This window comes from Penaeus japonicus, unplaced genomic scaffold, assembly GCF_977035675.1.
Source record: "Penaeus japonicus unplaced genomic scaffold, GWHDUDI00000001_assembly GWHDUDI00000022, whole genome shotgun sequence".
In the NCBI taxonomy this organism is placed as follows: Eukaryota; Metazoa; Arthropoda; class Malacostraca; order Decapoda; family Penaeidae; genus Penaeus; species Penaeus japonicus.
Genome location: NW_028234424.1, coordinates 11,375,935 through 11,390,064, shown reverse-complemented (window position 1 = coordinate 11,390,064; position 14,130 = coordinate 11,375,935). Strand labels below are relative to the sequence as shown.

Here is a 14,130-nt window from a genome sequence, read left to right as displayed (position 1 = left end):
TATGTATATATATATATATATATATATGTATATATTCATATGTATATATATGTACACTCTCACTATCTCACTCTCTCTCTCTCTCTCTCTCTCTCTCTCTCTCTCTCTCTCTCTCTCTCTCTCTCTCTCTCTCTCTCTCTAATATCTCTCTCTCTCTCTCTCTCTCTTTCTATCTCTCTCTCTCTCTCTCTCTCTCTCTCTCTCTCTCTCTCTCTCTCTCTCTCTCTCTCTCTCTCTCTCTCTCTCTATATATATATATATATATATGTATATATATAGTGTGTGTGTGTGTATGTATGTATGTATGTATGTATGTATGTATGTATATGTATGTATATGTATGTATATATGTATGTATTTATATATATGTTTGTATGTATGTATGTATATGTATGATGTATGTACATATATGTATGTATATATTTGTAAGTATGTTTGTATATATATATGTATGTATATATATGTATATATATACATATATATATATATGTATATATATACATATAAATACATATATATACATATATATACAGTGTATGCGTGTGCGTATATACATATACACATAACCATTTCATAAAACTTGAGAAACACATAAATATCATGACTATGTATCGGTCAAAATTGTGAGATTTTTCTTCTTTAAACCGGAGATGAATGTCCAGAAAATAAACTTCATATTTGATCATATTTAGCCTCGTTTGGAGACAAGACTCATTCAACTTATTACAGATTCTAATGTCGTTTTCCTTCTAGTTTTGCAGGCTGGTTTTGCTTTCCTAGAGGCCGGGGCTGTGAGATCTAAGAATACGACCAACATTCTGATCAAGAACATGCTGGATGTTTGTAAGTATCTGAAATTGTGGTCTTTTCTGTTATGATATTGGAAGGCTGTCGCAGAAAAAGTACGCATCGGTAGAGAAGAAACCTAGACATAAGAATCGTCTATGTAAATAAAAAGCGACTGTCCTCAGTAATAACGGCTTATAAACTACCGGGTATTAATGCAAGGCTTAGCACATAATAATCGGAGGTTAACGAGCTCCAGCCATGAATCCAACATCGTATGTAATGTATGGCATACATTAAATGACGCATTTGATCTTATCGTTTTTTCCTACTCGTAGGTAAAAACATGGCATGTTCTAGAAAAATGGTCTATAGGATCCTAAATTCCATATCATGGGCTTTAAGGCACATTTACATTTTTGTCATGTATTCCTTCTGTAAAAAAATATATATATTAAAAAGATGAATAAATAAATAAATAAAATGAAATATAAAGCCTATTTGACTGAAGCTGCTTAACTCCTTTTATGTTAAGTATTTGTATGTAATAGATGTAAGACACCAGATGGTGTTCGTCTACCAGCTAAATCGTATTTCCTCTTATCTGCAATCTTCGAGTATACATTGTTCAGATTTTTCAACTTCATTGAGCAGGTGATGAAAAAAAATCATTTACCATACGAGCAGGAACAGTAAACTTGTAGTTAGTCCTTTGCTTCTGCTGAATTATAGTAGTATTAGATATTCTGTTATCGTTTTACTGCTGCAGTTGTAATTACTGTCATTCGGAAGACTCTCGGTTCTTTAATCATGTAGACCCTTCATATGCAGACTCGATCAACTTCATCTCATGAGGCATCAGCGAAGACGTAGCTATTCCTCTTTTAAATCTAGACTATGATCCTGTACCATAACAGCAATACACCATGTATTTTCAGTTCTTTCTTGATTTGCCAACTTGACGACAGAGAATCTTCTAGAATTTCCTGCATTAGCATTTGTTAACATTTATCCCTTTTCGATTTAGTTTTTGCCATTTAAAAAGACCATATCAATATACTTGGTCTTCTGATTCACAAGCGTGTGTATACGTACCTGGCATGACTGTCGCCATCGGTAGACGTAACTCCAAAGAAATATTCTACGAGCGATGAAATTACTGAATGGAAGATTTTCTTTTAGTATGTACAGCTATTTTGTATTTTTTTTTCAAATACAGTTTTACTTTTGTAAGTATGTCAGAAATTGAAAAGCAAAATGAAGTAAATTTTGCCATTTATCTTGTCTTAACAACAGTCTGATATTCAATAATAGACACAAGCTTGATAACAATAGCATGACAATGGTAAAGATAATGGCATACGTAGCAATCATTTCTGTCTTCTTTCTTAGTCGATTTGGTTCCTAATGCAGACACTGGCATCCTCTTCTTTATACGCAGGAAACCATGGTTTTATGTATTCTTTGTTTTAGAAGTTTACGGACTGTGTTAACGGTCACTTGACTGTGAAAAAGCTTAACCAGTTGAGTAAAGAAAGACAGAGAAAAAAACAGAAGAAAAAAAAGGTTCGGAGATAATCATATGTTGGTGGTCATTATTTCAAGTCTATTCTTTGCTCTAGCGATTTTTGCTCTTGTGCCGAGTATTATGTATGTGTTTCCCCCATATGATGCCTTTGTTAAGGGCCATGTAGTCGTAAACAAATTTTTAGTTTTCTTGGTGCGTAACTCCTGTGTAAGCAAGATTGATGATTTTATCCTTCACAACATTAGCAGTATCAGCAGTATCTGTTTCCGCTCGAATTTTAAATATTGACTAGTGAATATTTTATGTTTTTGTTCTTGTTGCGGGTTATGGCACTGAAAAACACACACTTGTAAATGAATGTGGTGTATTTGTATAGGCCGTGTCAGATCCAGGTCCAACGTCTTCCTTTCCTTTACTGTGCCTTTTGTGTGAAAGATTTTCATCCACGGATTCAGAATCTTCGAGCACGAGGTAGATCTTGTTTGGTTTATGAAGCAAATTTACGGAGATATTTTCTAGAATACTATTGCAATCTTTCCATCCCTATATATCCAACGGCAAAAAACAACAACAACAACAACAAAAAAATGAAAATTTGATAGTCGTTTTTGATTGACATTGATTATAACCAGCTCAATTATAGTAGTTAATATTAACTACCATAATTCGTTTAATCTGGTCAGTTTACCGACAATTCCTGACTATGATGGAAATTCTTTCAGTCCTGTCTCAGTAACATTGCAGGAATCAACTTCTGAAAAGACGAGAAAAATAAATATATTGCTGCATGTTCGTGTGAATGGAACAATGCTCAAATGACAGTCGAATATCATAGAAAAAGTTCTTTGTTATGTGTGGTTGGAACATTTTTTTTTGTTATGTTTATCAAGGTGTAATTCTGCGAATCTTGGACGCGTCTTTGTTACGTTTTTTAAACGTGTAATTTTCCCTTCCACTTTGCATTAGAAAGAATTTGGCTTTTTTATGCTGAAATTCATCTACAGTATTTTTTTTCACTAACAAGGTCATTCAATTCGCTGCAGTTCCTTATAAGTGCTCTCGTATCTTGGCATGTTATTTTTTCCAGCAAAACCCACCATTGTTTATTCCTAAATCGCCCGCTGATGTCTCCCTGTTTGCTCGTGTAGACGCGCTCCGTGAGTTGTCCTTGCGGATTTACTCATCTTATTTTAGCAGTTGCTACCCTATTAAGTCATTTCTTCTCTTTCATTATCAATAATGGTCAAGTTATGTTTTGCTTAAGATTTACCGATACGATGATTCGATGGACTTCCGTTAAGTATGTATCTTCCTACTTGGATTGAGGAATTGTGGGTTTAGGGACGTCACACTTGCCTCGATTCCTTCACGAGACACTCGAGGTAACGCGAAACAGCCACGGCGATCAAGGTGAATTAAACCGTGACGATTCTGGAAAGATTATATTCTTTGTCAAAGAGTAAGACTGCGATACCTTTGTACACACGTCACTGATTTTGTGTTCACTTAGTGTCCTTAGGTGTACTTGGCAAGGAAAATGACTGTCCGAGAGAATATCGATAGATGAAGATTATATAATTGAAGAGATGCTTATGCTTTCCCTATGAAATTATGAAGCATTGTTAACAGAATATTGCATGGATCTCTACCTGAAAAATGATTTTCACATGACCGCTTTGTCTTTAACACATTACAGTTCCTTGCATTTGAAATTTCTGTTTTTCTTTATTTTTCATCTAAATCTGCCTCGCGATAGATACGCAGCCATTGTTGAAGGGTAAATTTCCCGGTGCTCGAAGCGGAACAAAAAACAGTCAAGGATTCCGGCATTCGTGATGGGCGCTGCGTGTATGGATAGATTTTTTTTTAGAGACCGGAAAAAAAATCAGACAACTTTACAACCATAGGTGTATATTAGATGAAATTTTCTTTGTGGTGTTTATACCACTGAAGTTGGTTTTGAGAAATATATATGTACATATATGTATATCTATCTGCCTATCTATGTATACATATGTATATCTATATCTATATTTATGTATATATATGTATTTCTATCTACCTATCTATATATATACATATACATATTTAATATATATATATATATATATATATATATATATATATATATATATATATATATACACTGTAACACACACACACACACACAATGTGTGTGTGTGTGTGTGTGTGTGTGTGTGTGTGTGTGTGTGTGTGTGTGTGTGTGTGTGTGTGTGTGTGTGTGTGTGTGTGTGTGTGTGTGTGTCATTCCGTGTCATTTTAGATATAGGTTAGAGTATGTGCATGTACATAGAAGTCTTGCACATTTTAGTTACAAAACACCACCAAGGACTAAGAGCCTCTTCCCCCTCCAGTTATCGGCGGCATCTCGTACTGGCTCGTGGGCTACGCGCTGGCCTTCGGCGAGGGCAACATGTTCTGCGGGACGACCGCCTGGGCCTCCGTCGGCGTGCCTGACGAGCGCCTCGCCTTCTGGTTCTTCCAGTTCGTGTTCGCCGCCACCTGCGCCACCATCGTCTCGGGCTCCATGGCCGAGAGGTGCGCCTTCAGCGCCTACTTCATATATTCAATTATTTTGACAGGTCAGGACGCCTTATTGCTTAAAAAGGCCTAGTGGTTCTGTTTCATATTCTGCTTGATGATTTCTAAATGTATAATTACATGATTATATAAATGCATACTTATATACATGTACATATGTAGAGAGTGAGTGATAGATAAAAAATAAGGAAATTAATTTTTCTAAGACCAATGGAAATACTTGTATCCTTATTTATCATCTGAACGACGAGGATACCCTCGATGCCACCTAATCCCTCTGCTCCTCTTCCAGCCTTCGTGTACCCAATCGTGACGCACTGGGCGTGGACGGACGAGGGCTGGCTGTCCACCCGCGGCTATCAGGACTTCGCGGGCTCGGGCGTCGTCCACCTCACGGGCGGCGTCGCGGCTCTCGTGGGCGCCATTATTCTCGGCCCGAGAATTGGCCGCTTCGGGCCCAACGGGAAGGAGATTCGCGGTCATTCGGTGCCGGTCCGTATTTTTAAAAATGTTATTGGTTATTGTCGTTCTTGCAATTGAGTACCTTTCCTGTTAGCAGTCATTGGTGAAATACGTTAAGCTCGGAAATGCATATCACTGTCTGATTTTATGCAAATGTGTTACATGTGAATCATGGGAATATAAATTCAACATACAACATCCACGTTCAGATAATAAAACAGTAGACTGAAACCTATTTTGGTTTCATCGGCCACTTGTATCACAGGCCAATTTTGCTGATGTCATATTATAGAACCCAATCTGCAAACACGAATGCTCAACTTATCCCTTATTAGTATAAACTTCAAAATACTTTTTCGCATCTAGATAATGTAAAGGAATGAAAACTGGCCTCTTGCCCCGAATGACCTCCGTGTCCCCAGAGTGAATGCTCCTCCCCCTCCACAGCTGGCTGCCCTGGGGGGCTTCATCCTCCTGTTCGGCTTCCTGGCCTTCAACGGCGGCTCGCAGGCGTCCATCAGCCAGGAGGGCGACGCGGCGGCGGTGGCCAAGTCCGTGATGAACACCGTCATCTCCGGCTGCTCCGCCGGCATCGTCGTGCTGCTGCTCTACCGCTCCGGCCTCTGCGGACGCACGCATGCCTGGTCGTTCCTCATGACTCTCAACGGCGCCCTCTGTGGCATGGTGGGTGCTTGGGCTCGTGCACGCTTGCTCGCATGTACGCGACCAAACGCACGGATAAACACACACCGAAAACACACACGGCCAAACACATCCATTGGTGTAAATGTATGCCATAGACGCGCATGAACACACACACACGCTCATGAATACACACGTACACGGAGAAACAAACACACAGACACGTGAACAAAACACACACACACACACACACATGGATAAACACACGCACAAGTTTTTGGTTAATATTTTTTCTAGAATATACTCTATACATATATCAATATTATACCAAAGTTTCAAAATACTTGTCTCGGGGTCTCCTTTACCTGTTTGAAGGCCAAGAGCTAAATCTAACCAAGCCATGTTTTCCAGGTGGCCATCTGTTCCGGGTGTAACGTCATGAGGCCCTGGGCAGCGTGCGTCACAGGGCTTATGGCTGGTCCGGTCTTCCTCGTTGTCCATAAATTACTGCCCAAGCTTAAAGGTTTGCTGCGTTTCATTCTATTACTCTCACATGGATACAAATGTTTATAGGAACATTAGCTCGCCAACGTTTTGGAGACCTTATTTAACCATTTATCAGTGGTACGAGCAGTGTTGAAAATAAAGATTTCGAGGAAGAAGTCATCAGAGTATTTCCAAAAGCCGAAAAAGAAACCTACTGTATTTCTTGTATTTCCTCGAACAGTGGACGACCCTCTGGACGCCGTGGCCGTGCACATGGGCGGCGGCCTGTGGGGGCTGGTGGCCGTCGCGCTGTTCCAGGACGACGGCATCGTGTTCGGCGGCACGCCCATGGTCCTGGCGTGGAACATGATCGGGGCGCTCGCCATCATCGGCTGGTCGGGTGGAATCTGCATCATCATGTTCGGCATCATGAGGCTCTCCGGCTTGCTGAGAGTGCCTCCTGAGCTGGAGATGCAGGGTCAGTCTCATTCGGTCAATTCGTCAGTGGGTGAAAACACGGGGCTTAATAGCCTGTGGCACCCGCGAATTTCATCTCATTACAACTAGCCCAACTAGCACATGTAGAAACTCTAGGCCTATAAACTTACAGAATCTGAAAATAGAGCATAAATTTCTGAGACGTATCATGTCAATTTTTACTCTAAACAATATGCCTCATGGAAATTGAAGGCCCTTAAATAGCTAAGCCATAAACTTTTCGATTAGAAACAATGATTCCAATCTGCCAACTAGGAATAAATGGTCCTAGAATATCGTGACCAATAAGTCTTACACATTTCACCTATATAACTCTGGTTATTATCAATTTACAACCATTTCCCTTTCGGTTCCCAGTCCAGAACCCATGTTCGTGCTTATCTTATTTTGTATAGCCTACTTTATCATTATTTTCGTTTCGATCTTCGTTCTCCCACTATTGTTATTCTTTCCAACTTATTTATAGTTTATATGGTTTTCCTTCTAACTTTTCCCCCCATTTTAGCAAGGGTCTTATCACAGCCTCTCTTCTTTTCCTTCTGATGCCCATCTTATTCTTTCATAGAATCATTCTGATTCTCATTTGAAAACATCAGTATTTTCTGTGTTATATAGATGCGTTTTTCTGTTTGCTAATACATAATGGCCTTACAGGTATGGACATCATGAAACATGGCGAGCCCGCATATCCGGCCAAGTCGTGGGAGGAACAACAGTATAATGATAACACGAGCCATTCAGGAAGGAATAAATGTAAGTATGAGTCATGGCTTTGACTGATTAACAAGAGGATGTGGGGATTGGGAAACGTATTATAGGGAAATGGCAGAGAAATGTGTTCATACAGAAAAGGAGAGAATGAGAGAGGTAGAGGTAGAGGTAGAGGTAGAGGTAGAGGTAGAGGTAGAGGTAGAGGTAGAGGTAGAGGTAGAGGTAGAGGTAGAGGGAGAAGAGAAGGAGAAGAGAAGGAGAAGAGAAGGAGAAGAGAAGGAGAAGAGAAGGAGAAGAGAAGGAGAAGAGAAGGAGAAGAGAAGGAGAAGAGAAGGAGAAGAGAAGGAGAAGAGAAGGAGAAGAGAAGGAGAAGAGAAGGAGAAGAGAAGGAGAAAAGAAGAAGAGAAGGACAAGAGAAGGACAAGGAGAGGGAGACGGAGGGGGAGGGGGAGGGCGAGGGGGAGAAGATAAAATACATGGCATATATAAAGAGTTTGGCGATGGGGACCAGAGTGTTATAATTTAGAGATTAAAGAGAATGATTAATGTATTTGCCCTAATAGTTTCAATTTGAGCAGGGAATACCTCAACAATCCTCATGATGAAAGGTACACCTACATAAGAGTTAGGACTGAGGAAGTGTGTGTGTTTGAATGGTACCTATTTTATTGATATGGTGTATGGGTATTTAGTCGATGCAATTCCTTGTGTATCTGCCACAATGGAATCCCTTTAGTGTGTAAATCTTGTACTTGGCAACTACATGGCCGTTTACAAAGTTATCCTCACACCACACTACTCCAGCTCAGTTCAGTGAGGTTTGTGAACGAACTTTCACTTGCACCAAAAAGTCCTGTCATTTTTCAGCTATTTATAACTGACTCACGCTTTCATCATTACTGAACGTTAACATGGTGGCCAGAAAGCCCCAAGGCTCTCCAGTTCGCACTGTGATAGTGCCAGGCTCTTACCAGTCCAGCACCAGTACTCGTAGGGCCTCGGCGGAGGAAGAATGTGTGGTCAAACTCTCCATTACATTTTTGCTATATATTATCATGATTATTGCCCCACACCACATCATCACACCATCTGAACCCTCGTACTGTAGTCCATACCATGACATACTTCAGTTTTCATCAGACTTCTGGCTCCACTTCCTTAGCTTCTTCCACTTACCCGGCTCTTCCTTTCCCTACTTACTCCTTAAAGATTTAATATCCTTTTTATCATTATCTGTCAATAGCTCAAGAACTATATCTCTCACAAAATAGTGTGGCGGTAGGTCTATTCTCCAAAATATTGTCTTCCAAGCTTTTAATCTAGGTGAGAACATCAGTTTAATTCACGTACCGTAACCTATTCATCCAAGGGGCGTTTGTATGATGATAAATAAGGCTTTGAAGTTTTCTGGTCGTAACATTATGAATGGACACGGTTGCTACAACGAGTCTTTTAGTGATAATCATAATTATGCATTATTAGGCGCCGACACATCATAAGTCCTGCCATTATTCTTTATTTGGTCACTTTTTTGGCTCTGGAAAAAGCCATGATAAGGGTTGATTAAATTGGGAGAAACGCTCTATTTCTCACCGACCGTTCTCTAATTTTTACTTCAACAAGGTGGGAAGAGTTTCACTTCACAATAATTACTAATCATAAAAAAAATAACCCAACGAACAAATTAACTGAACATTGAAACTGCTGATGGTAAAGACTATTTCATCAATTGTTCTTACAAGCCCGTTCGCTGTCGAGACAACTGCTAACTCCCCTGAACCATTGACAGACTTGCCGCCGAACATGAGCTCGCCTTGGTACCAGGGCTGGATGGGGGGCGCCATGCCCTCTTACGCCCCATACGCCCCCTACTGGACGCTCCCAGGACCCCACCGCGGAGGCCCGTACCCGCACCCGCCCGCCCAGGACCCCTCCACCCTGCCTCGCCCCGGCGGCAGGAGGGTGAGCGAGTTTGCCGTGAGCGACGTCAATCAGCACTACGAGATGGAGACCAAGGGGTACCCGCACCGAGGGAAGAGATCGAGCGGATATTACAACGACGGATTCGAAGAGGATCACTCGAAGATGTGATTGCGCCGCGGCCGTTGCGATTGGCGAATCAAAATCTTATCATATTGCACCTTTTTAATGTTGTTATTGCATTTCTTTGATTATTTTTCAACTTTCTTTTTGAGGAGTTTGTTGCTATGTAAGAGTGTTTGTGAAAGTTCACGATGTAGAGTGAAGTATTTACAGGCAGGTAAATGCATATTTATTTATGTCTGTGTATGTCGGTGGAAGTACAAACTAATTACCATATTCCGGAGAGTGATTGCGATTGCAAAAGCATATCCTTTTTATAAGTACTTAGGAAAATACTCAGTTTTCTTGATCCACACGCAAGTATGAATCGAGAACACATTATGGTTGTGTGACATTTTACCTCATTAAAGTAATCTAAAAGAGAGAGATGAATATATGTATATCAGATTAAGATTGTACATAAACAGTAGTTTTTTTTTGTGAAAACTAGATTTTACTCATAGACTTGCCTCATTACTGGCATATCCTTTTTATGTCATGAAATGTACTTGGTTTTAAAATGTTTTTAAACTATATAACACTTTGTTTATCTCCCCTCGAAGTAACAGGACGTCGAAACCTTCCCATTTAATCAATAATCCTGGATTAGGTATTTCGATATCACTTGCAGTTTAATACGCCGTGTAAAATAAAAGGTTTATTTCTATGCCTATCAATTATATATAAGATTGTGTCACTTAATAGTGACAATAATTCTAAAAGCAGTACATCTTTGAAATACTGCACAAACAGCTTCACTACTGCACATATGAACGTCTGGAAAATGAAAGAATAAGGGTGCCAAAAAGTGGCAATGAAACCTTAGCATATATTGCGTCGTCCTTTTGTAATATATTCATTTGTTTTGAGAAAGAGACTGGTCCGTTCAGGGGCACATGCTATTTCAACAGAAAAAACTATTCCGAGCAGAAATCGTTTGTTACGCACAAGGTATATTATATGCACTGCCTAGGCATTTGTGTAAATATGAAACCTCTGATATAATCGTGAATTTCTAAAAGTACAAAACGTTTCCATTACTAGTGTTAAAATACCGTGTATCCTACCAAATGGTCATCGTGCCCTCTGCAGGTGCGCGTAGGGCCCGTCCACACGAGTCCCTTGACTAAACGTGCAAACTAGCAATGTGCTCGTGATGGAGCTTGACAGTGACCAGCAGTGTAATGTCACTGTCAAATATACAGTCAAATGAGGACCCGAGAGAACAGGGACATTGTCAGTTGCTTACGTTTTGACCTTAGTAGTCGTCGAACATGAGTCTCCCCTCCTTCCACAATAGATCACTGGTCTACTACACTTAATCTTCCTTGGTGAACACCATAGTTACATTGCACTAGTCCCTCCAGGCACCTCTCACTCCTGCCTGAAGCATTGTTTACTTTGTGGACAACCAATATAAATATGGCCACAGATATTGACGGTCAAAGCCGATCGAACATTTGTTGCTCCTGTCAACAGGCCTTTATACTGCTGTCCACTCAAAGCTGGACAGAAGCAAGAGAAGGTGAACGACAAGAAGGATCTCGAGTTTAAACCAGTGACCTTTGGTGCGGCTATGCAGCTTGACGATTTCTTTGGTTAAACCTCGAATAACTGACAGCAACGCTCTCTAGGGTCCATGTGCAATTTCGCATATCTTGCAACAGAGTTATACTACCCTTCACTGTCTGGGGAATTAGCTCAAACACCAGCATTGGCAACTGGCTGGTTTGCTCGTAAACAAAAGCATTATGTCAATCTTTTCTTATGTAACTGCAGAAAGTACTCGTTTATGTGGACGGGCCTTCAGTCTGGGATCGACGATACGCAACAGTCTAATGATTTGGTTCGAGCCCTAACAGACTGGGGTATATATGCCACAGACTCAAGGTCAGATCAGTGATTAGACGCGCGACGACCTTGGGTAGTTCGTGGCTCCCCGGTGTGGTGTTTATGATGTTTATTGGTTATATCAGCGCCGATTCAGTAATCTTCCTTTGTCGTAAGGCCAAATCTTGTTTAGCGATGTAGGCTTGGGAACCACTTAGGGAGATGACCGTCGTTATCGACATGAACAAGGAAAGCTCTCCTGGTGTCATGTCGCCGGGCGGCACGGCGGTGTTGCACGATTCGTTGCTATTTGAATCCACGTCCTTTCTGACCTATGTATACTGTACGCCTGGCTTAGGGGTCAGTTGTATGTCTCACTAGGCCTCCAGAAGATCAGTCATCTCCGAATGTGGAAAAATAATTATCTGAGGGCTGCGGGTCGTCTCTCTTCTCTTCAGTATTATGCAATAAGGGAGTAAAATATAGCGAATAGGACTTCAGTATATTCGTGCGTTTTCCTGTGTTTTCCTTCGTTTTGTGTCCGTCTGGTGCCAGTGGACACTGTTTGATCATGTGGACGGAGCTTTCACGTATAATAGCGTCATTTCAAAAGAACGTATTGAATACGTATTTGCTTATTTGTATGTGAGCTAGTGATACTAACATTTACAAATAATCCAGATGTTCTTTTAAAACACCTCGAATGGCAATTGGCAAGGCCACACACAATGGAAGAACAACCTAATAATTGCATTAAGAAAGGCAACAGTCTCCGTCCAAAACGTGCCATTTCTTCAAGGGCCACGCCGAAACTGCTTGGCTGTGTCCATATGATTGGCAGAGCACGTATGAATCTTGATTGTCACTTTTCCATTTTTTTCAATATTCTACAGTAAACAGCCACACCTTGATCACTACTTGATTCTAATACTACTGATATTTCCAAGGACCCTAATGTTTTTTTATGGTATGTGTAGAGAGGCTGCCTATCCTCATTCAAGACACAAAAAAGGTTTATTACCACTGTTTTTGCATCTTTCGTAAGGTCTGCACTAATACAATTTTCTGGTGTTTTCCCTCTTCTCATACCTTTTATTATATTATATATATATATATATATATATATATATATATATATATATATGTATATATGTATATATATATATATTATATATACATACACATATATATATATATGTGTTGTGTGTGTGTGTGTGTGTGTGTGTGTGTGTGTGTGTGTGTGTGTGTGTGTGTGTGTTTATTTCCCCTACTGAAATGATCAAGACGCCTTTAATTGTTTGCTCTTTATAGCAGATGGTTTTATTTACGAGTCTTTTCTCTTCTTCCCCATCCCACACACACATTCACACACACACACACACACACACACACACACACACACACACACACACACACACACACACACACACACATACATACATACATACACGTATATGTATATACAGATATTTATTTATCTATCTATATCTATTTCTATCTATATACCTATATCTATCTATCTATCTATCTATGTGTGTGTGTGTGTGTGTGTGTATCTGCTACTTCAACCTGTGATTAAATATTTCAGGTTGTTTACGAAGGAACTGAATTTCTGGTCTATTTTCTTGCCATACTGACTGAAATGAATACTGGCGTTAGATGCTTATTATCTAAAGGAATTGAGCATGATGGTAAGGACTACCAGAAATACAAGGAAAGGAACATACTGCATACAGAATCACATGGATAAACAGAATTCGAGGGTGAAGCATCTGTGTAGGTCGAACCTTAAGAAATAAACTCGGATGAACGGATTTCGATGGTCAAGTGCTATATTCAAGTAAATCATATCCAGTAACTACTCTCTTCAGAACTTCATTTGGACGTACAGTTGAATGCAATCCTACTCTGACGTCAGCACCGAATGTTGGTCTGTATGAGAATCGTAGAATCCCATTATTTATTTAAGAACTGCCCAAACCTGAGTTATACGCATCGGTCTCGCCTCAACATTAAATAAGCATGTCAGCTAACTTCATTTATCATGAATCATTGACGTGTTTAACGAAAGAAGTTTGCCTTCTCCAAAAGAGTGATGCCGTCATTTCACTATCATCTTCAATAAAGATCCCATCCATGATTCATGACTTTACAGAAATATGACGTACCTTCCGATTTTAAAGACGTTATTACAACTGGGATTAACTAGATGGTATAATGACTTGTGTAGAAATATACCATGACCAACACATTGTGTTTTTTTTTTCTTAATGAAATTAAGTAACTGGCAATGAGCTGAGTCTCAAGTGTGTTTCTCAGCATTTTCTACTTCAATACCATTGTCCTCGACAGTTCCTGTTAGGGTCTATGACTTAATTAAAAAAAAAAAGTTATTCAGTGGGCTCTCTCAAGACATTTGTCGGCTGACTCGTCTAAACTCTCAGTATCATTCTGAACTATGATTGCATTTACTTTTTTTTTTCTTTCTTGAACTTTTTTCTGTCATTATGATACCTCTACATAAAAGATACAGTACCCTGCAA

The 14,130-nt window shown here is 39.9% G+C and overlaps 1 protein-coding gene across 1 annotated transcript in view; it reads left to right on the top strand.

Moving 5' to 3' along the window:
• Positions 1–10,296, top strand: part of LOC122267967 (putative ammonium transporter 1) — a 16,383-nt gene extending 6,087 nt beyond the window's left edge. The window contains exons 2-9 of the mRNA XM_043038192.2: positions 754–843; positions 4,690–4,917; positions 5,169–5,368; positions 5,786–6,022; positions 6,392–6,503; positions 6,708–6,944; positions 7,619–7,717; positions 9,465–10,296. Of these exons, the coding sequence (XP_042894126.2) occupies positions 754–843; positions 4,690–4,917; positions 5,169–5,368; positions 5,786–6,022; positions 6,392–6,503; positions 6,708–6,944; positions 7,619–7,717; positions 9,465–9,766 (1,505 nt within the window). The 3' untranslated portion in view covers positions 9,767–10,296. The remainder of the gene's footprint in view (positions 1–753; positions 844–4,689; positions 4,918–5,168; positions 5,369–5,785; positions 6,023–6,391; positions 6,504–6,707; positions 6,945–7,618; positions 7,718–9,464) is intronic.
• Positions 10,297–14,130: the final 3,834 nt, after the last annotated feature.